Genomic DNA, 24,989 nt, shown 5'->3' on the forward strand with positions numbered 1-24,989 from the left:
TGGATAATGTTATTCTGAAGCCCAGGAACTTGTTGGAAAAATAACTTTTTTCTAATAATTTTTACTAAGGGGATGAACAAAATTACAAAAATTCGTAGATCTTCTATTTCTCGTATGTCTCAGGCACAGTGCTTATAATGCCTAATGGATACGATCTTGAACACTGTTGATAATACTAAGTAAACATAATGAAAATAAAATGTTATTTTTAAAAAACAATGAAGTTTTAAGGGAAATATTTAATTTTGTTTAACTAAAACTGTAGATGTAGTATTAAGAGAATGAATCTGACAATTTGAGTTAGAAATAGTTCTTCAACAGGCTTGACTGTCTCTGAAAGGTAGTCGAAATTAGGATTGTAATATTTTATGTACAGTTGTATTCATAATATTATGTTGTCATGAAGTATATCTAAAAATAACCCTATTCTTGATTTTTGTACAGTTACTAGTTATTAGTTACGAGGGAAGATGCGACAGGTAAAAGAATAAACCGATTGAAATGGGTCTGTTGTTGGCGGGAATGAGTTCTGCCGTCTTATATTGAAGCCTTATGGGCTTGTAATACTTGTTTATAATATTACTGACGTGTAAATAGAATGTTTGTTAATAAAGTATTTATCTCCGCATTCAGTATCATCCCAATAATAATATTTCCTATTTACAATATAAATAACAATGATGTACCGTTTAGTACATTATAGGTTTATATTTATGCATAACTATCTAACAAATTATGCATGTTAGTATTATTCTTCTTATAAAGTATGTGAATTATGATGTTTTCACCGTTGCACGTAGAATAGCCACTTAATATGCCAAACGGTTTTTTCAATTGACGTCATAAGAAAAATTTAAACGGTTGAAAAAAATATCTATCGAAATAAATTTATTCTAAATATCTTTAAATTTCTAAAAAAATAGTATAGAATAGAGTTAAAAGAGTTTTTTTTATTTAAAATAATATATTAATAATAATACAATACATATATAAACAGGGTGATCGAAATCTGGTAAGATACTTATTTTCTCAGAAACTATTGAGAATTTAAAATTTTTGTTAAAAGAAAAATTATTAAATTTATAAAACTCTACAATAATATGAAAAATAAATTTTTTTTTATCCCTTCAGGGATAAAAATGTTTATTTATAATTTTCTTAAACGGGAACCCTTATTTTTAACTTTATAATATGATAGAAGAAAAAATTACAAACAATTTTGTTCTTATAATTTTTTTTATCCGAACAACCGTTTACGGTTTATAATAGTTTAAAGATTTTGACTTCCAGAAAACATATTGTCATTTATTACGTTTCATAATATCGGTGGCAGTGCAACCGGTAATTCTGTCAGAACCTTTAGTCTTACAAAACCATAGACTTAACTATTAATNAGTCTTACAAAACCATAGACTTAGCTATTAATAATACACCGAAAACCCGGTTTGAATCTATTATTGTTATCACTCATTTAGTGAGTAGTAAATTTTTATTACTAATTTACCTGTCATAATTTGATCAATAAAATTTGGTTTATGCAACTGCAAATAAAAATAATGACTTCTGTATTTAATACAGTAAAATGACAATAGAAATTTGGCCTAAATTCACTTAACTTTAACAAGCTGTAACGGACGAACGGTTAATCGGATAAAAAAAATTATAAGAACAAAATTGTTTGTAATTTTTTCTTCTATCAAATTATAAAGTTAAAAATAAGGGTTCCCGTTTAAGAAAATTATAAATAAGGAATTTTATCCTTGAAGGGACGAAAAATATAATGATTTGACTACATATTATTGTAGAGTTTTTTGAACTTGATATTTTTTCTCTATAATAAAATTAAAAATTCTCAATATTTTCTGAGAAAATGAGTGTCTTACCAGATTTTGATCACTCTGTATATATATATATATATTATATATATGTATAGTATATGTATATATATATATATATATATATATATATATTAATAATTAATAGTATAATAGTTTACAACTATGCCTTAATAAGGCATAGTAACTAATATAACTGACATAAGACATTGTCTTATTTTAGTTAAAGAAATAAATTTAAAAATATTTCATTTAAATTTAATTTGATCTGAAAATAACGAGTTATATCAAGTTTTAAATAAACGGATTAGTTTTAGAAGAAACAATAAAAAATAAAATATTTTATGAAATTCATTCCTTAATATTTTTTTTCTAACAATTAAATTATGAAATAGTTGACTAACATTATATGAATGTGAAGATTCTTTATTAAAGTAAATTATTTTTGTATTAATGAATTATCATAAGGTCAATACTCAATAGACCTTGTTTATTGTTTTAGTTTGGTTTGTTTTGTAAGTTATTGAGTACTTGCCAAAAACTTTTTTGTCTGTTACTGTCGTGTTCTTTCTAGCGTTTAATTTAGACCGGATTATAGTTTTTTAAAACTATAATTTTTTTACTCTTGAAATATTCGGATTAAAATATACCCTATTATTACGCTCGATTGGCAATTGATGTATGCATATGATTCTTAAATGCAAATAAAAACAAAAATTGAATTATAAGATTTTAGAAATTATAGTAATTTTCTTTTATTATTATAAAAGTTTCAAAGAAGTTATTTTAAATTTATTTCGCGGGTTTCTATATCAAAGTTTTGATTTAATATGTATTTCTTTTATGAACTTCTACTATTGTAGTTCAAGTTGGTAATTTAAACAGTATTTTATTCGTAGAGTGATGTAGTTATATATTTTCATTTTTAATGTTAGTTGATTAAATGATATCAACAATGACCTTTATAATAAAATATAATTTAAAAATACTTACTATAATTAATTGAAGATATTGTATAAATATTTTTTTCGCTCACTTAACTTTTTTTAATCAACATTTAGTTTATTTTTTTTAATTTGTGAATTATAAGTTTAAATAAATTTTCAAGAGAATTTTTGTACAACAATTACTTCTTTAAGTACGAATACAGTACTAAGGAATACTGACTGAATAAAAAACTTAATCAGGAAACTTTGTTCTTTTTTTTGTTATAGCAGACGATTGAAATGAAGTAGCTATATATTTTACAATAGATCGATAATAAAATGAATTAGTTATCTTCGGAGTTCTTTTACGCTATTGATTTCTATTAAACAAAATAAAATAAACTTAATAAACTTTAATTGTGTTAAAATAAAGAATAAAGCATGGGATAAATAATCTACATTTTTTAAGAGAAGTTTTTATCCGGTATACACGAATAAATTAGAGTAGAAAGAAACTGTTGTGTTGAATGTTTGTTAGTATAATTCAACTGATACTTTTTGAATTAATAGAATAATTATTTTTGCTGTTCTTAGGTTATTGATTTTTCTTTTGTACACAATTTGTACATTTTTTCTTCGACTATATCGTCGTAAGTGGTGATATGGCGTGTAAAACTTTTGGGTATTTCGCGTAAATTGCATTTACGACCAAATGTTTTGGACAACATCCCACGCGAGTTAAGTTGTAACGGTTTCCTTTCAAACCACCCGTTAGAAATTCTCTAGAGACAATATCTCTTGAATTCCATTCCACTCTACCGGTCGCATGGGAAATTGTACCGAGTTATATAAAAATCTGGTCTAATCGAACCTCCCTTTATATAACCATTGTATTATTTAAAAAAAAAGCCACCACAAATCGATTTGATTAAAATGGCTTTTTTGGTGTAGTGCAAAAGCCACTAGAAGTATTTGCGCAAATACAGTGATTTTCATTGTAATTTTTTTTAAATTATAAGAAATTTACTTTATTATTACAAATATTTTGCGTGTGTTTAATGGGAATATTTAATATTCTTAAAAGAAACGTTAATAGGATCAATATACTCTTGTGTTTCACAGACAAGAATTAAAAACTAACGACGACATAAAAAGTATTGCTTTAACATATTATACAATATATTATAGTAAACAAAGGGAAAGTTTTATTCTTGTTATTTATTTTTTCAATTTTTTGACGCGAGAACTTGTGTAGTAAATCATGTTGGATATATGATTTTTACTATTAGATCTCGACGAGTAATGTTTACCATAAACACAAAATACTTTCATTACTAATGTCTAAATGAAACAATGAATAAAATTTTTTTAATTTTGGTTTAGAACATCTGAGGACTCAACTTTGACGGCGTTAAACATCATGGGTTGCTTTTGTACGAGTATTCGGACACACCACTGTAAAATTGTATTGTTGGACGATCAAGAAATTGTGCATGAAGTCCAAGTAAGTTTTTTAATAATTAACGTAATTGTATGTTTAATGTAAATGGAAGAGCAATTCTTTAGTCCTTAAAAATCTAAAAGGTATGTGTATTTATAAAGGTGCAGAAGAATTATTTCATTGATAAGTTAAACCCTATAATTTCATCATTGAATTTTCGCTTTTGTTATTAAATATATTTTATTAGTTTAGTAAGCCATTAAACTAAACTAAATTGTTATAATATTTTCATCTTTTAAAAAAATTTCATGCATAATATATTGTATATATATATATAACATTATACAATGTAAAAAGATTAGTTGAATGAGAATAACCTGATAATATTATATAAAAAACAGCTGTGAAGTAATGTTACCATGTTAATAAAATACCATTTTACACTTATGATTACTATGCTCATATTTTTCGGTAGCACATTATAGCCCAAGAATTATAATATAATGTATAAATTATTGGTCTTTGATTAAATGAAGGCTATTTTGAATAAATTAATTTATGAGTAAAAACCTACGAGGTAGCATATGATTAGTTTGGCGACTAGTATAAACATATTAAAATTGTTTGACATCTCTCTTTGTCTCTACAATTAAGTTCAAATTCAGTATCCTGTAATGAAATCGTAAATGATTAATTAAGAAAAGCGAACAAGTTTATATTTCCCATGAGGAATTTAAGTTTCATAGAGTTTCTCTCACTATATTAAACAACCTATGTCAAAGAGCTTGTAATGGTTTACGTTAAGTTTTACGGATAAATCAGTCCACAAAATGTTTATGTTTTCCTCGATTTATAACTATTTCGAGTATAGAAGACAACGGAAAATCGTAAACACTTAATAAAATACTTTGTTATTTATATATTATTTAAAACTAACGTTCATAAAATTTCAAGTTAGTATACTTTATTTTTATTAATACGATTTCTTCGGTTTCTAAAGTAATCTATTTACATATAGTAAAATCGTAATTTTAAAGTTAATATATATTAAAAAAAAAAAAAACTTTTTATTTTCAATCTTAGTTTATTATTTTGAATATTTATAAATGAGATTCAAGTAATTAACTGAAGCATTCTATATATTTAAAAAAACTTTCAGTTTTTGATTGAATAAATTAATTATCAACATTGAATTTTTTATAATGTTATAATTTACAATATTCAATTATCATTGACTTATACGTAATTGATTTATACTAGAGTGACTTTAATGATGTTATGTTAGTTGGAAATAAGTCATAGTAAATTAAAAAGAAACAAAATAATCTTGCAGTATTATTATCAGAGTATTATTGTGGTCGATGTATTTTAAAGAATAACTAATTTTATACCAGTTATTAAAGAAGATAGATTAATTTTGTTTGATATATGAAAAGTGAATGGTATGGTTTAAATTATAATTTTAGGCGTTCATACTGTTTAATTTCAAAAATTTTTAAATAATTTTACCTGAATTTCTAATTTCAAATTAAATAATTTCAGTTTTAAAATATAAACTATTTTTAGTAAAAACTGCGAATATATATTTCGACTTTGTTAAATTTTTTTAAAAATATGTATTGTCAGATTATACTACGTTTAATGCATAATTTTTATTATGTATCACTAATAAGAAAAATAAAAATACAATTTTTTTAAAAATTTCAAAATAGCCATATTTTAGTCCTTTTCTTACAAAAAAAATTTGACGGATTGATAATAATTTAGGACAAGTACTCGTTGAGTTACAAGCATTTTAATACATTGAGTGGGTATGGAAAGCGGACGTAGTTTACGTACATCAGTACGAGCTGCTTCCATCCCACTACACACCAACTCTTTGTACTGAAATCCTTATAACTCAATGAGTACTAGTCCTAAAATTATTATATTATTAATTATTATAAACCCATCACATTTTGAAAAATTATTTTTCTTATTAGTGATAAATAATTAGAAATATGTTTCGAACATATTCTAAGAAGGCAATGATTATTAAAAAAGTATGATGTAAAAACGATAAATAAATAAATATGATAAAAATACAATGATAATTGTATCAGTAGTAATAAACGTGGTCAGTTAGAATAATACATAAAAAGTATTCCAAAAACTGCTAAATTTATTATTTTAAGCACTACGATTTAATCAATTATTTTAACAAGTGTTTTTATTTATTTCCAAAGATATGTACTTTTTATAACCTTTTGTCTATTTAAACGTTATATCTGTCGAGTCATTAAAATTTCTCTTCGGTTCTGAGACTTGAATGCCTCTAAGCTGCCGTTTAACGACTTAATGCTTTATCTTGTAGTTTTTCAATGTTTTGGCTGCTCCAAACGTATTTACTAAACTTGCACATAAGCCGCGCTCTGTCGTCATTGTTAACATTTAAAAGGAGCGGTAGTGCGAGTGAGTGCAAGTGGGTAGATTAAAGGGATGCTATTAGATTTTATGACGGCGACCAAGAAATTTTATGCGCTACCGAAATTTGTTAGAACCCGTTTGGAGATAACGGAGAAAGTGGGAAGAAGGAAGAGAGAGACACGAGAATAAAACGCATTCACTTCATTCGCCGCTTTCGTCGTGTAAAAAGGTTTATCGTGAACTCCGTGCCGGCCAGCAGCTGTAAGAGTAGAGTAGAACGGTTTGAAAGATATGCCTCTAGACGGTTTTTTCCATTCTTTCGTCCGTTTGCCTGCACAAACCCCTCGATCTTTTACCCTTGTAGTCATATCGACCTCTTCTCTTGCCATCTTGACATCATACTTTATGAGAAACGTTTTACTACTCATGTAATATCCCTTTCCGTCGACGTTCGCTATTTGCTCCCCAGTGGTGCCCTATTGTTATTAGCACTGCATTCATTATCTATGTTCGAGTGAGCTTTCTAAAGTTCTCCAGTGTTTTAGTTACGTCTGTACAGTGATAACATTTTTCTGATATAAACATGTTGATGTGGAAAACTGAATATAATACAAAGATATCACGATAAATTTATACCTACAAACAATGAACGAAAACTATTTGATGGCTTAACTTTTCATCGCGAGTGTATATAATATTAATAGTAATATAATATATAAAATATAGAATATAAATATAGTACAATGCAGCATTTATCTTGTAGCATTATAGTCATTATTCTCTTAGCTGAGTTCATGTATTTATTTTTATAATATATTTATTTGGAAATATACATAACCATTTCTAGCACAAAAGTTGAGTTGTTTTGGCTTTGTAACATTTAACGAATTATTGTTTTTAAATTAAGTACTGTGCAGTGTTATGCATTGTAGTATTGCCATGTGTTATTGTATGTAGTGACATATAATGTATGAGAGTGGAAAACGATTTATCCTAGTTGATAACTATAGTTTTATGGGTTTTGAGCTATATATCTCAATCTAGTAGTGCTTAGGCGGACAGTATATATGTTTATTTAGGGTTTTCCTGTGCGAATGTATGTCGTTAAAGATGTAGGCGAAAGGGGAAATGTGTATTTTGAATTATTGTCATAGAGCTGCGGGTTTACTTTATACTTGGAACTATACTGGTAGTCTATGATCAACTTTTTTTCCTCTAGTCATATTTATCTTCAAACCTTACCGAGCGTGTATACTTTCGTTTAAACTGCTTGGCTTCAAGCATAGTTAATACTAAGCGGCAAATGAAAACCACCATGAAATCTGAAAAGCCTATAACTATAATTCTAACTCAAACATAATAAAGAAGTAGATAAAAAAATATACAAGGTCAACTGTTAAGGACTTTGAAGTCAATAGTGGTTTTATAATAGTTTCTTTATTATGAAGAACTATTATACATTTTTTTTTCACTCTGGTTATTTGAAAAATTTTGTTTATAAGAAACAAATATTTAATGTCATATTTGGATCGTACAGAATTAATCGTTTAAACTTTTATAAATATTTTTCATTTATCTAGATGAGATAAACTGTAATAATTGTTAAAGAATTTATAATATTATTTCTTACGATATTTAATTAAATAGAACTTGACAGAAAAAAAATTTTCTTATGTATGCTAATGAAATATTAAATAAGAGGGTTGTCTTATAAAAATGTCAATCGTAAAATTGACTTAAGGATATTTTGTATTTTTAACCATTAATTCAGTGTTCAATTGTTCGTTCATTACAGATTAAATTATTTTTAACGCTAAAACTTACATGACAGTTTTTGGTAGCTAATGAATCCATCTCGTGAATAACCTAAATAATCGTTATTGTTATAATAAAACTGAAACGACAAAATAAATAAGTAGAAAAAAAATTGAATAAAACTACTTACCATTAAAAATGAAAGGAGTCTAAAATGATAAACTTTTCATTTGTAAAATTAAGGAAAATAAGACTTTATTTTATTCTATATCTATGTAATGAGACAATAAAACTATTCACCAGAGCGCACATATTTTAAAAGTATATTAAGTGTCTAATTTATCTTAAATAGTAAATTTAAATAAATTTTATTTCATACTTTTTATTAAAACTATTAGTTAAGTTTTTACAAAACTGTAGTAGTTACCAGCATTTGAATAATTATTTTAGTATTTTATGAAACTAGTATCATATTGTTTATTTGTTAAAATGATAGACAACTTAGAGTATATATATCTTTGATCGACAACTATACAATTTAATAATATAATTTTGTAAAAATATCATTTGTCATAATATTACTTTTTGTATTTCCAATAGTTTTACGAGTATTTTGTTAATGTTGATTGTTTTGAAGCGATAGTAGTATACTGAGCTACTACTTGAATTTTATGTCAATATTTTATTGTTACATCTTAAAGCTTGTTTATGTTGATCCGAATTTTTAGCGATTGGACATGAACTGTCATAAATCGGATAGTTGTTATCAAGAAAATGTTCTACCATTTATTTCATGAAAGAATAATCAATTTCTTAAATAAATAAATTGCTAGATATTTACTATAAACGTTAAGATTTAATTTTTGATAGCTAAACTTACAATGATTAAATAATACTGTTTAGCAAATTACTTTCTCGAATAATTTGGTTGAAATATATAAAAAATATTCATTAGAGTTAAACATTATAGGCGATTAGAAAAAATATAAAAGGGTTTTATTTAAAAACAAAAAAATTTTCTTCGCTGCTGGTCAGCAGTTGTTATCATTTTTGTAATGATATTATGGAATGACTCGTCATGTTTTAAGATCAGTTTGAATAATTCTGAGCACAGTAAGAGCAGATTAGTTATTAACGATTCGTTGAATGCGCTGCTAATTATAAAATATATTTTATAATATACGTACGTGCCCAGAAGTTTTAAATGAGGGGCATATTATCAAAATATGCTACTCGTCCCTCGTCATACACCTTAAACTTTTTTCACGAAGTTTAAAATGTTGACGCAGTTTTACTTTATTAGTAATTTTAGTAATTAATTCATTATTAAAAAATTACGTTTAAAAAAGATTTTATTAAATCTCATAAGACTACTAAAATATAATATTTAAGTTTTAGGGATTTTTCATGCACTTATTATTTTAGTCTAGTGATTTTAATAGTTGTAAAGCTCTAACACTATTTGTTTTTCTAAAATTCAGAAAAAAAAAATTTATATTAAATTAAATTTTTTTAAGTGAATCGAATTTTGTAATTTCTTTAAGATTACTGCGTGACTCATTGAACGTTATTATGAATTCCAGTAGATCTCATAGATTCATAATTGGNAAATTTATATTAAATTAAATTTTTTTAAGTGAATCGAATTTTGTAATTTCTTTAAGATTACTGCGTGACTCATTGAACGTTATAATGAATTCCAGTAGATCTCATAGATTCATAATTGGATTTCCTTTGAATTCGATGTGGTGTTTATTAACTGTTATTTAATTTTTTGTAAATTTGTTGAACCGGAAAACCTTAAATATGCGTAATCGATGGTTGTTATAAAAACGTTGCCGTTGATTGGCATGCTGTGGGCGGTTAATATTGTTTGGAATGCGTCTTACCGTATCTGCTTTACCCGAGGCGTCGGTCCACTATGGATTGATCATAACAACCCTTTAGCCCCATATAGGAATTAATATACTAAAATATACATGGTTGAAAATTAGGTGGGCAAACTACAATATGATCTTGTGATCGACAAATAATTATAATATTACACTTGAATTCGTGGGAAGCGCCGCCGGCTTCTTTGAGTTAAGGATTTTGTATCCTACTGATAACTAGAGGCTGCTGTGTGTGGTAACTAGTTGTACACGGCATTTAGCCTGAACAATATTGTGATCGCTATTTACATGTATAAATATTTTAAGCAATAGATCAATTGGTCGTGCTGTATGTTATTAGTACATTTGAATTAAGTAAATATAAAATAAACCACTGTTTGGTCCCGATTTTTTATGTTCATGTTTAAATATTTAAAAGATATATGTTAAATGATAATTAATTAGACTTTTATTTTACTTATTATACTCGTTTAATTCTTACAAAACTATTATTAATTTTATGTATACGTTAAATTTATATTTTTGTTTAAATGTTTGTATAATTACATTTATATTTAATAATGCATTTTCTAGAATATTTTTTTCGAAATTTGGTAGATATTTTTAATAATAATTGACAAAAGATACTTTCGGAGTTTAAAGTTTTATCCGCTATTAAATAAGGATAACAGTGGTTTTATATATATATTTTATATTTTGTTTTAATAATAATAAATTGTAGTTTACTTTCCTAGAAGAGTTGAACAAAACTGAAAATAATGTTATCCCTGGAAGACAAGGTGAAAAGTATAAATCCGTAAAAATATTGTCTCCATTAGTTTTACCAAAGTTGAAGTGATATTTCATTTTATAGTATAAAAAAAAATGTTCTTTTATTTATTAAATATCGATAAAATTTTACACTTAATGATCTCACTGATAATTATATTTTGCTTATATAATATTGAGTGCACTGAGAATTAATTGACGTCTAATTAAAATGTATGCACAAAAAAGAGCTATGTATTAATCATTATCTACCTAAACTAATAATTATATATTGAGTAAAATATTTTATTTTTACATAGAAACTTATTTAAACTTTAATATATTGTTCTTATTTTATAGTCATTTTCATTTTCGTTAATTTTGGAAGTACAAAAAATGGCTTAATATTTTGCAAGGGGCATGTCGTCGTTATGATGGGATTAGTAAAACAGAAAATGAAATATTACATGGAAAAAATGAATTTCAGCAATAGACACATAAGTGATTTATTACTGGAGTGCCGAAAATGGTATTTAAACCTTAAGCTTTGTGTTTGGAATAATCTATTTGTGCGTTATCCGATTGTACGTTTGTGGTGGAATGAGAAAACACAAAGATCATCAATTTTCGGCGGAGTCGACTCTGATAGTAGAGAAAGGGTTAACACATACTTATGTATCATGAACAATTGCTGGTGTTAGACATATCCTAACACCAACGACGTAAATGTCTAATAAATTATTCTTGGTTGGAGAATAGATTCTGATATCCTTGGGCCAAATGCTTTACCTCTGTATCTACAGTTTCACGTGTTCATGCAACAGACAAGGGTCATCCCTTGGACGTTTAGGTAAAACCAACATCATAACAATACCAACTGGTCACATTTTAATAATACACTATACGTAAAAACACCCATTAGTAACGATTATTATAATAAATACTGTGGTGTATTTATGTCAACAAATACGGATAACGTGTTGTAAAGTTAAAAAATGTGTCATTCTCTAACTCTTGGGTGCTGTATGCTACTATGATTAAGAAATAATAACTGTTTTTCGAATTCAAACAGCGGCGTGTAAATTGTTGACTTAAACATCTTTATAGAATTGTTGTATATATTCAGTCAGTAAAAGACATATTTATATGATCATATATGAATTAAATGATTGTAATAAATTAATCTTTTACGATTAAAGAAATATTAGTAAGATATCAAATTACTATCACGATATCAAAAGTTAAAAATAAATGAATATAAGATAACTCAATTTTTTATGTACAATAACTGTGAATATGACTTAACAGTAAATTATATCAGACTGACAGGTAATAATATAATTTTAACATCTAAGAATTTCACTTACTAAAAATTATTTTTCGAGTCTCTTGATTTATTTATGAAATTTGAGTGAATTTAAGTTGTATTAAAAGTTTTATTTTTTTTTAAACAAGGGCTTATTTTAGAAAGTAGGTGTAGATTTTTTTTAATCATAAGTTTTTCCTTAAATGAAGTTATTTTCATAAAATTTTTATAAACATTTTTGTAAATTATTAAGAATTAGTTAAGACTAAAACGTTTAAACATTTGCACATTAAACAAATATTTAATATGCAATTTTTTTACAGAAAAAACACATTAAAGAGTGTTTTAATAGAGTAATTTATCGCTTGTAATTTCCCAGAAGAAACAGTAAGCTTTCAACTTACTTTTAACTTTTTATACAATATTTATTTTGTAGATATTATACTTTCTCAAAAATAAATTCTCTTTGAAAACTGTTTCTTAAAGGGTGAAGGCTTTTTAAAGTTTAAACTAAATTTAAAAGTGCTAAAGGTCTAATAAAATAAACTTTTACCGAAATTCAAGGTATTACTTACTTTTTGTAATTTTATCATCACAAAAAGTGATACTTCTTTTATAATGTAAACATTATTTATTACTCCTAAATAAATTATGTAACTTTATGTTTAGCATAAGACTTTTTAATTCTTTACGATGCGTATTTCAATGGACCAAAGTTTAAGTGAAGACGGTCTTTTATTGACCCAAACAATTTATTGTCAATGATTAATTTTAATTTTTGTATAAATTTTTATTGTTAATTAAATTCAAGGCTAGAGACTTAAAATCATAAAAATAAACATTTAAAAGCACCACAATAAACACTTAAATCATAAAAAAATCACAAAAAAAAACAATGTCAAAATATGTATTTATTTTTTAATTTCGTATTTTTGTCTTATATAAAAAATATTGCTGAATTTGTAATAAAACTTTATATTTTACATAATGCATTAAGATATCATTAAACATTTTAACGCATATAATAACTAATAAAATTAAAAATACACCTTTATAAAAAAGTAGTATGCCTGATTTGTACAGATTTCAATATGTATTGGTTATAGATTTTTTAAATATTTTATTGTAAACAATATATACAGATAGTTTAAGAAAAATTAATTCAATAAAATAACTATATTTATATTTCAACTTATCTTACCGTTATTGTTTGAATAATAATAATGTAAAATTAATAATTATTTGCATTGAATAATCAAATGTTTAATTATGTCTTTAAAACGTAAAATAAGATTTTCGTTACCTTTAAAATCATTGAAAAAACTGAAAAAACAAATGTTTTTTTTAAAAAATCATCAAAAGAGCACTTCTAAATATCATATATGAAATATGACATAAATATCTATGATACATTATATTTCAAAAAATAATTAAATGCTATAAGTGTCTGATAATATATATGTGTATATACTTAGTAGATGACTTTTCGGATTAAAAAAATAATACACTCGATAAATATTTGTCACAAGTGTAATCTATTAAAATAATTAATAAAATTAAGTTTTACAGTAACAAAGAACAATAATTCAATGAAACCTTCTTGTACCGAAATACGTTCCAATGACTTAAATACATTTTTCAAAAATCCATAATATGATGTAATAGCCAAATCAGTCAGTATCATTGCGATGATTCCCATGTTGCTGTTTGTGATTGTTTCCTGATTTGCCTCTATCTCGTTCGATTATTTGGTATTTATGCATTTTGTGACTGTGCCAACTATGTGTTGATTGTTTCAATTTGTAATATGTTGTTTGTTGGATTTTCAATAAGCGTAAAGAAACAACATTTATTGCAGTTTGAATTTCCTATAGTCAAATATATTATTTTACCATTAAATTTTTGTTTAATTTAATCTGGTTTCATTTTGGTGTGCGTGCGTGCCTATGGAGATTATACGCGTGCACTTACTGTATTATATATGTGTACGTTGATATCCAAGACAATACCGGATTATTATACATATTATTAATATTATCTGGAGGGCGTTTAAACAATTACATTGGATCAACGTTGTGTTATCGTGCTTTGCATTTAGATTTCCTGAAATAAAAAAAGGTATGTTCATGTTATAAATTTTATATTGAATACATATTAGACGTTTAACGACGGATGCTCTTGAATGCTCATAGTAGTGGCGGTGACGGAGGAAAACCCCAAAGGCAATATAAGTCAGTCGCCGCTGTATCCACCCACTTTGCAGAGTAGACACCCAGTTAATTGCTATATTCATGTATAACACATAGAGGCTCAATGCCGAACATAAGAGTCTGGGGCGCGTTTGCTAATCATACGGTTTAAGAGATAGAACGTTTTTGAAAACTAAATATTATGCGCGTGTAAAAGGGAAAACGGATAACGTTGTAACTAGTATGAAAAAATACCAAAAAATTAAAGAAACCCAACCACGCCTCCTTATTTTATGCTCATGATCTGTGATGTTACAAAGATTTTTTTAGGAAAATATCATTTGTTTAATATTTTGCTTCGTCTTCACACGCGTTAATTTTTCTACTTTTGATGGTTACGAGTAATAAAAAAGGCATTTCTAAGTATAAAATACAAAGTTATATTTCTATGGTAAGCTAGCAAGGAACTTTGAAAAAAATAATACAATTCTATTAATTAATTTTCTATGTTTGTAGACGAGACCTGGGTAAATTCGCGAGTCAGGTAAATTGACGAAACTTAAATTACTAATGAGTAGTGATAAATATCAGAATAACGAATAAATATCGAGCATAAAATTAGAGATACTTATATTTTTGGTTATAATTCATCTTAATATTATACTTAATTGTTAAAATTCATTTTACAATGATATTTACACAATAATTTCTATTTTTTTATTTCATACTATACGTATGTTATACTATTATTATTATTATTATATTATATTACTACATTATAGTGCAGCATATTATTTTAAAAATTGTTTATCTTCTTTAATTTTGTAAATATTTTGAAAATAGAACATTTTTATTACAATGTCTAAAAATGTGTTTAATAGTCGATAGTTAATAATTACAAAAAAAAGAGTTGTATTCGTTAATTATTCACTGCTTGTAGTTTAAAAATATATAGATAGAAAAATTAAATATTCCATGTTTAAAAGTAAACTAATTAACTTGTATATTTGCTTAAACAATTTATCATAAATTACCTATATTTTATAATAAATAATAATGAGAGAAACTGGGTATAATTTTAAATGCAGTACGACTTTGTAATTTTTAAGCCTCTGTTAATTATTAATAGAGACTTAAAATTATTCGAGTATAATTTAGATATCTTCTTTAACGAATTATGTAATGACTCTAATTTTGTACACACTATTATTGTTGAACTGCCAACAGAAATAGTAATAGAAAGTTTTCGGCATTTTCTGATTATATTTTCTAATGATGATAATATAATGACGTTAATCATTAAAAAACATTTCAAAGTGTAAAATTTGAACTATAATGCATTAGTTACGAATTAAATTTTCATGGAATGTTAAAAAACAGGACCGTTATAAAACATCTAAAATAGCCAATTAGTAACTTCGATTACAATATATTTAAATTTAATAGTATATATTAATTTAGGATGTTATTTATGGTGATGGATGTAGAAAATGTTGATATGCTAAAATATGAATATATTTAAAAATGAAAAGGATATGTGGAGACATTTATTAAATCTGTAACTTTCTAGATATTTAAATTATCAAGTGTTTTTACAATAATTTTGTTTTCAAAATCAATGATCTGCTACAGAAAAATTTAAAAATGTAAATTGCACATAGAAGTCGTAAAAATGTGTAAAAATTCCTGTTTTTAAGCATAGAACGATAAAAAAATATATTATACAAGTATTTTTTTATGCAGCACTAAGCTTTTGGTGTCAATATTGAAGTGGGACTTTGATTTTTAACGATTTCATTTTATTTTGTATGTGCAATCAGTTTGTCACCTTCTTACAAAAGCCTTTTTTAGAGACGCTTGCGTTTCTGAGCGATTAAATAAATCGTTAATGTTTAAAATATACGAATTTGCATCGATAATAATTACTACCACCTTTGAGGTTGTTAAGTGTGCATTTGTTGCGTCCTTCGATAAGTGTAATATCAGTGTGAATATTTCTTGTTGTATAGCTTTTATGATGTACATACGCTTTGATGAGGTTTATTTGTAAAAAAGAATTCTCGTAGTTGTTTTGTAAGTTTTAAACGCATATTACTCTCTTTGACAACACGAGCTTTGATTTTAAGTTTAATGAGGAATTCAAATAGTCTGAAATCTCAATTACAATCAGGTTGAATGGATTAAATTTAATAATTTCATCATTTAGTTTCTATATTATAAAATGTTAAGTAAGTGTAGCCATACCTAAATAACATGATGGTAAGTTGATATTTTACGGCAGTTTTTACTTTTTTAGCGTTATAGTTTTGTTGGGTTGTTCGAGATACGTACCTTTTTGCAAATCTTTAAAATTATTACTCAGAAAAAAATGTATAAGCGGCTAAAAAGGTACATCTTCACAGAAAAAATATCACATAGATAATATTTAACTTTGAAATAATCGGATTTCTTTAGTCCTTTAAGTACTCACGTTATCTAAAGTTATTGTAACAATTTTTATTCAATGAATTTTATCATCATAAATACATGTGTATGTAAATAAAACAAGTAATTTGTTTTAATTATAAAATATTTTATGCATTTAGTGAATTTTTAATAATTATGTTAAGTAAAAAATTTTTTTGTTTATTGCATACATAAAATATAATACATTTTTATTACATTTTATGTAACTTACATGTGACATTTTAGTATGATAAAGGTTTTATTTAATTTAATATGTACATTTAGTCGAGAATTTTGGATTAATGTTAAAATGTTTATACCGTGAGAACTATTTAAAGAAGAACGTTGGAAATTCGAGTTTACCTTTAAACGGAAGTAATTGAATGGGGTGGAAAATAATAGTGGGTAAGTCCGACTTATATTTTGACAAACAGGAAATTACGTTGGGGGTTTCACTTTTTTTCTGTTTTACCCTAGAAAAAAGCTGAAATGGGTGTGGTCTGCTTGTTGCTTTTAGGGTAAATATTTTACAATTTTGTAAAAATGAGAGTGTAAAGTAGATCTGATGATGATTATTTTGTGTTATTTTGATTAACCATCCGTATCGAAACTAAAACAGCGCGACCCCGGAAAACTAATGATGCGGCACGATGGTTTCTATTTTTGTACCTTGTTGTATATGAGAATAATCCGAAACGATATTGCTTAGTGCTAGTATACACGAAGTCAAATAAGTTTTTTTTTGGAAAAGTGTTGGTATAGTACGTTTGCAAAACAAACAGCACGTGAGTTAAGGGTACCAGCATCATTTATTTACGTAACATGAGAACCGCCACGCCAGGTAAAGCCTTCCGGCAAACGGTTGGTCCAAATCACACCAAATATTCACACTACTTGCCCTCTCAATGTTTTTTACTCTGTTTATTCATCCTGGTGAAAAATGAGCTGTTGGTGTTGTTGACACGGCTCGGGTTTTGATGACTTTGAAAAACGATTCGTTCTTATTTTTTTGAGCATTTTTGAAATTCTGCATGAAATAATATTATAAAATTGACAAGCAAGTTATGCATGAATAATGATGAAGGTGCGAGGGACGCATCTAACTCCTTTGACGCGCTAACATGTCTAATGTTTTGTACAAAGGGGCTGATAGGAACTCAAAAAGTGTCTGAAAATCTTTGTCAACATTCTTTCTAAAAAATATACGAGAGTCGTCTTGTTAAGATGCTGAATTATTTCTTAGTTACTTTTGTAGTGCGGTTGTAATATTTATTTTTTAAGTTATATGGAATAACTGTTTTTATAGTTTTAGTTAAAAAAATTACATAAAAAATATTTCAATTATTTCAAGTATCTCAATTCTTTATTAATAACTACTAATGAGAAAAATTCTTCATTAATTAGTTCATGAAAGAATTAGATTTATAATAATAGTTTTAATAACATGAAAATAAAAATCTGTAAGAAGTTTGTTGCTAATTTTAAGGGTTTAAATACGGTTAATGACCATATTTAAGCGTTAATGCGATTACATTCTCTACTTAAAGACTCTGATATTGCGAGTCGATAGTTTCTCTGTATACATTTTTCACTGACAAAACTGCCATTAACACGTATCCCTGGGGCGCCATGTTTCCTATCTTGAGCAGTTTTTAACTGGTACTGTTGGGATAATGAGCTTTGGTGAATTCTGTGGATGAAATATCAATAGGTCCCGCGAGACAATGATCTTGTTTAGTACATATGATACAAAATGTGTAAAAATGTATCATAATCTACCTTGGAATGATAATCCATTGCATTTTGGTTGGATTTAAGAATAATTTTTAATAAAATTCATATTTTTTAGAATTTAGCAGTGTTTTGATGCAAAATAATGTATTATTTAGAATAAGCCGGTAATAATTAATTTTGAATGTTTAGGGCTAAACATTTGAACTTTGTGATATCATAGATAAGCAGAACAATTTTTTTACCTTTTTTTCATTTTGTGATTCTTGCAATTTATTTATATGAGCGTGGTAAGCTGAAAATCCAAATATTTTATTTGTGTTAAGCCCAACGTAATTTCTTTTTATTCGAGTACCTGCTATTTTTTTTTTTTTTAATAGGAACTTTCGACCTAAATTAGGGATGTTTGTAAGAAACAGTGTTGTTGTTATTACACAGCTTATATTTTATTTTTGAAGAATAGCGGTACTGCAGATAAAGAGAGGAAATTAGTGATTCAGATGTTGGGGATGAAAAAAAAAATGGGTGTCATGATAACGGAAAATGTTTTTGTGTGGTTAATTTGAACGAAATTCGTCGCGGGCAGTGGCTCATAATGTGTTTGTTACTAAACGACTTTTTTTATATTATGTACTTCTTTCTTTATTGCTATTAAAACTCGTCAATTTCAACATCGTGTGCGGTTTTGGTCACTAATGATGTATTTTTATTTTGTTTCATTAATTTGACCAGTTGGCCAAATAAAGGACATGTAATTATAGAATTTATAATATTTTTATTTAATTGAAAAATAATGATTATTCTTTAGTCATTATTTATTATAAGTAATCATGAGTCTAAAAAATTTATATTAAGATGTTTTTATCATAGCTATAAATAATCCAGATTAAATTTTATAATAATTAAAAAATTGACATATCTATATTTTAGACGCTTATTTTCAGTTAGTTCCTTTACCATATTTCATAATTACTGTTCATTGATTATTACTACAAAAATCTTAGGATATTTGGTGTATAAAACATTTTTTATTTGTCTTTTGTTATTTGTTTTTATGTAATTTTGTTTGTTTTATATCTTTTTCTCAAAATTAGTTAAAATTAAATCTGTAAGCATAGCTTGTAAAAAAAGGGATACATCCCGTTAACTAAATAAATAAATAAATAAATAAATAAATAAATAAATAAATAAATAAATAAATAAATAAATAAATAAATAAATAAATAAATAAATAAACAATATGGAATTTTGTAACATATACCACCATTTTAATTACTTAGAAGAAATCTGTTAAAAAATAAAATAAGTATCATTTTAAAGTCTTGCTTACTGCTAGATTTTAATTTAAATATTCTTCGTAGTATTGTTATTATCTTAGGTTTGATTTAAAATGGTATAAAATATAGCTAACAAGATGAAGCAATAATTTAGTTATTTTGCAAGAATACTAAAAATTAAGTTTTTTCTAATACAAAAATATATGAATTTAATTAAATTGTTTAATAATTTTGGTACAGTTTCAGTTTTTTCAACATTTATCTCATTACCAAAACAATTATCTTCGAAATTCTTGAAAGTACTTTTTATGTAAAGGTAGCTGAATGAAAATGGCGTCTTACAATATTTATTTTTCTGTCTCTGAATTTCTCTATCTATATATATATATATATATTAGGTGTAAAATAAAATGAAAAGGGCAAGAAAAGTGAATAATAGCCCTCTATGGGTCTCTGTTATGGGACTTTCTTGTTTACTCCCAATTGACATTCAACGCAGCAAGTTGCACGACACTTTTTCCGATCGATTGTAATCCAATTCTAGTAGCATTTAACACTCTCTGTTCATCTTTATCTAAGATACCTCCTTCCTATTTTCTTCTGTTCATCGTTGGTGGTCATTTCATTGAAAAATGTTTACGGAGTGAAGAAACAATTTGTTTCTCTTCGAAAAAGAACCAAATATGTTCATAAAAATCTCGCGAAATCCAATTACTAACCATATTTATGGGAAACATACGACAAATAAAGTTGATCATCGTTCATTCACGATTCTATTAGGTATTTGTCTTTCTCATTGGTATTCTTTAGAGAAATTAATTAAATTTTATTTGTAAAGTTTTTGCATACATAAAAAAGTATGTATATTTCGTTATTCGTCGTCCTGTCTAGCTGAAAACAAATAAGCGAGTTATCTACTTTTGTTGATAAATGTTTTGGTGTTATTATTATGAATACTATAAAACAAGACATTTGTTCGTTTTATTTTAGCAATGGAAGATAACTACTAATAAATTCATTTTCTACGCGGGAGAGCTCAAACTAGCACTTATATATTCATTGATTAACTATAATGAAAAAATTATAGCACATGAAATATTGTTCCTGTTTTGTTAAAATTTAGATTTTACCTTTAAAAGTTATTCTATAACTATTAATAATTAATAATTATTTATAATTATAATATATTAATAATAATTTTATTAACTATAAATAGATTGAGCTTAAATACTCAATAAGTGTTAACTACGTACAGTCAATATTGATTATTAAATCAGATCTAGATAAAATAAACAGTGTAGTTATTATTTAAATATTTTTTTTATTATCATTTATTAGTTTAACTTTTGAATAATTTTCAAATAATAAGTCAGTAAAATTTTAGTTTCAGTCTAAGAAAAATGGAAGAAAACAGTACATAATTGTTTTTTAAGATAATTAATTGTATTAAAGATTTGAATATCAAAACCATATTCATGAATCTTAACTCTGTATCAAAATAATAAATAAGGTCTATTTAGTTTAACAAAAATGTTTAGACTTTAAAATAGTCAATTGATAGATGTTGTGAATATTGTCAGTTTTTTTATATTGTTTGATACAAAAGTCGAAAAATTATTAAATGGAGTGTAGGAACATAACAGAAAAAGAGAAAATGTATTTTTGTTTGAAGGATGTTTTCTTTTATTTTTATATTTGAATAATGGTCTTCCAGTTATAATATATTATATACAATGTTCAACTATATTTTATGTACTTATGGGTTATGGAGGATCATGAAGGATTTGGACTAAAAGATAAATAGGATATGATGGTGGATATTTTTGACGGGTATCTATAAAATACTGCTGCTAAAAATATTAAATATAACTGTAGCTCTCCGGGAGTTCTTCAAAATTAGAGAGATTACTTTCAAACTATAGTTTATGTTGATTAAGTTTTTTTAATTAATGTATTTATGTAAAATGACGCTCTTGTACCTGTACCATTGAAAATATACACTGTAAAATTACTAGTTTAATGTTCTTAAATTCCAAGTTGAGTAAAACTATTCATTTTGAAAAAAGTGTTTAAATAGGTTTATATAATTTGTTTTCAATTATATAACAAATTTTAAAAGTAAGGAAATCATAATATTTTTAACATTCTGTTTGGCAGTATAAAATGATTGTTACTGTAACCATTTTTAAATTTGGTGCCTTTTTCAGTACGTAATAAACATAGATAATTTTCACTGAAAAAATTGGGACACATTTTTAAAATAAAAGTTTAAATTTTTTTAACTACTCCTTAAATTATACACAATGCATTAGGCCAATCATAAATTTGCCGTAACAATGTGATATAGTGTTTTTTTAAGTATAAAAAGTAGAAGGCTTATCTAAATAAAACGCATAGAAATCCCACGTATTCTTAACGTACATTATGTTTATTTTATAGTTTCATGTTATACATTTAAGTCGTAGGCGTATTTCAAAACAAAATTTAAGAGCTCGTCGCCACCATTTATAATACTATTTATTTTCCAAGTTACAATTATAAAAGTTGATCCTTGGGTTTTTTAATAACATTTTTTCAAGAATTTCTTTTTTGCGTTTAAAATATTTTTTTTAATAGAATGATCAAATAGATTTATTAAAAATAATGATTTATTTATATATACAATACTATAGAAATAAATTGTAATTTTTCATTAAATATTGTTATTTAAATGATCAGGATAAGAAAGAATAAACATTTTAGATTTAATTAATTATTGGTTTGTATTTTTTTTTATATAAATTCGTAAAAAAACCAGCAAAGTGAAAACTTTATTAGGTAAATATATCATTATGCAGTAATTTTTAAGGTCGTTGTGTAATATCCAATTTTTCAAAATGAAATTTATTTTAATTAGAATATATTCAAAATTTATATTTATTAAATTGTCATTATGAATGCCAGGATTATGAGTATTTTTTTTGTAGTTTAGTGACATGTAAGCTTGATTATTATTCATTAAATTACAGAGACTATTAATATTATAAATAATTCATAAATCTACCAAAAAATCTTTTATTTATAATTTTTTTTTCATAGGCGTTTATTAGAATACAATTGTTGAGGATGCTAATTGTATTTTTCCCTACTCTAAAAAATAATATACGTGCTTAAGTATGACAATATACATAGTATTTTTTGGAAAGCTAATTAATTAATTTATGGGTTAAGCTCCATCTTATTGCACCTATGGCGAAGTCTCTAAAAAGTATGATATCCTAGCTGTTATTTCGTATACCCACTCTTCAACGCTGGGTCTGTTAAGTGTACAGTAAAGCCAAATATTTATAAAAATATTTTTCCCTCCCTATGGAAAATTTCTGTGGACGTCCTTGAGTGATAAATGACTAGTTAAGTCACAAGACAATTAATCATTAATAACAATAATATGAAAAACAAGTTTGAAGAAGATTAAAGAAATATCATCCAGAAAATTATTCAACTGGGTTTATGATAAAGAATATTAACTTTTTAATTTTCAATCTATTAATAAAAAAAAAGGTAAATTGTATTAAGGCTAAAATATTTTTGTAGGAATATATTTTTTATGACTGATGTATTCTACTGTATTAAATTATTATGTGTTAATTTTTATATTATGTTTACAAGTAATGTCCAAGTTATGGTAAACAGATTATAATAAAGATTGCACGTCAAACTTCTATCCCCGAGGGAAATTATTTGATGTAAGAAATATTTTCAAATTGTGCTAATTCGTTAAGAAAGGCTGTTTTTTAATTTTTTAGCATATTAATCATCTTACACTTCAAAATTTTTGTTAATGAATTTCTAATATCATGTGTAATTTAGAAATAGAATTTATTTAATTGTAATCAAAAGTCGTTAATTATTGCAAAGAAGTAATCGGATTTAGTCATTCTATTCATTCATTAATGATTGTAATTATTAAATAGTTTCATTAAGAAAATGAAAGTCTCTCATTTTAAGTAAATAAAGACATTCTAAGATTAAATGTAATATCTTTTAAGATTTGCGAATAGTAGTTAGTTAGAAATTCAAATGTGGTATAAATTCATAGTTAATTCATGGAACGTGCATGTTGGAGATCTGTGACTATATTGCTGCATTATAAAGGCACGTAGGCTCAGTAAAGCGAACGCGATTGAAATTACAAGTCATAGAGTAATTAGGAAGGTATACCAGGACGTGGATCCAAAGCGAAGTTTTAGGGAGAGCGAATAATGAAACTTATACTTTATAATTAAGAACGTAACGTTTAATTTTAATTGTTTCTGGAACTTTTTGTCGTTTAAATACTTCCTCACTACTGGTACTCAAAAAAGAACTGACAAAAATAACTTCGCCCCTTTTTCCTAAACGATGCCTAGGCGGCTTACCTAAATAATGTAAGTAAATATGGGCGGTCTGAGCAATGGCGTGTTAGTGACATAATAATGTATAATTTTGTATTTTGGACAATGCTTCAATTAAATTGTTGTCTTGGTTTGCTGTGCATGATAAATATATCGTATGCACAGACACTATTATTTTTTAATGACATGGTATGGGCCACCTGTGATTATAATTAGAACGAATACTGGAAATAATTCATTAATTCCTTTTTCATTAGTTTAGAAAAGATTAATTTATATCATTTAAACATTTTTATAATAACATTTATTATTTTAAATAAACCAAACTCTAAATGGATATTTGCTAGCAACATTTTAGAATCTTAACATAACATTTTACAAAATAGAAAAAAAATTACAATAATTAATACACAACACAATAAACATTTAAATCTAGTTTAAGAAATTACCATAATATAATTTAATAATAATTAAAAAACAAATTTTTTAGTATATATATGTATATTTATATAATAATATATATTTTAATACATATATGTTTCATGATAAATAACTAATTTTTATACTGGTCAAAATATTTACTATGGAAACGATAATTCATGCAACGAAGTAACAAACAAAAGATTTTAACGTTAGTCGAGTTGAAAAATTCGTAAGTTTTAACGT

At 25.6% G+C, this 24,989-nt stretch overlaps 1 protein-coding gene across 5 annotated transcripts in view; it reads left to right on the plus strand.

Annotated features, from left to right (window-relative positions):
• LOC126903765 (band 4.1-like protein 4) overlaps positions 1-24,989 on the plus strand; it is an 81,449-nt gene that overhangs the window by 12,912 nt on the left and 43,548 nt on the right. For all 5 annotated transcript variants that reach the window (XM_050682237.1, XM_050682233.1, XM_050682232.1 and 2 more), the window contains exon 2: positions 4,145-4,265. In XM_050682237.1, the coding sequence (XP_050538194.1) occupies positions 4,182-4,265 (84 nt within the window). In that variant the 5' untranslated portion in view covers positions 4,145-4,181. The remainder of the gene's footprint in view (positions 1-4,144; positions 4,266-24,989) is intronic.

Source organism: Daktulosphaira vitifoliae, unplaced genomic scaffold (assembly GCF_025091365.1).
Source record: "Daktulosphaira vitifoliae isolate Bord-2020 unplaced genomic scaffold, ASM2509136v1 Scaffold_4, whole genome shotgun sequence".
NCBI lineage: Eukaryota > Metazoa > Arthropoda > Insecta > Hemiptera > Phylloxeridae > Daktulosphaira > Daktulosphaira vitifoliae.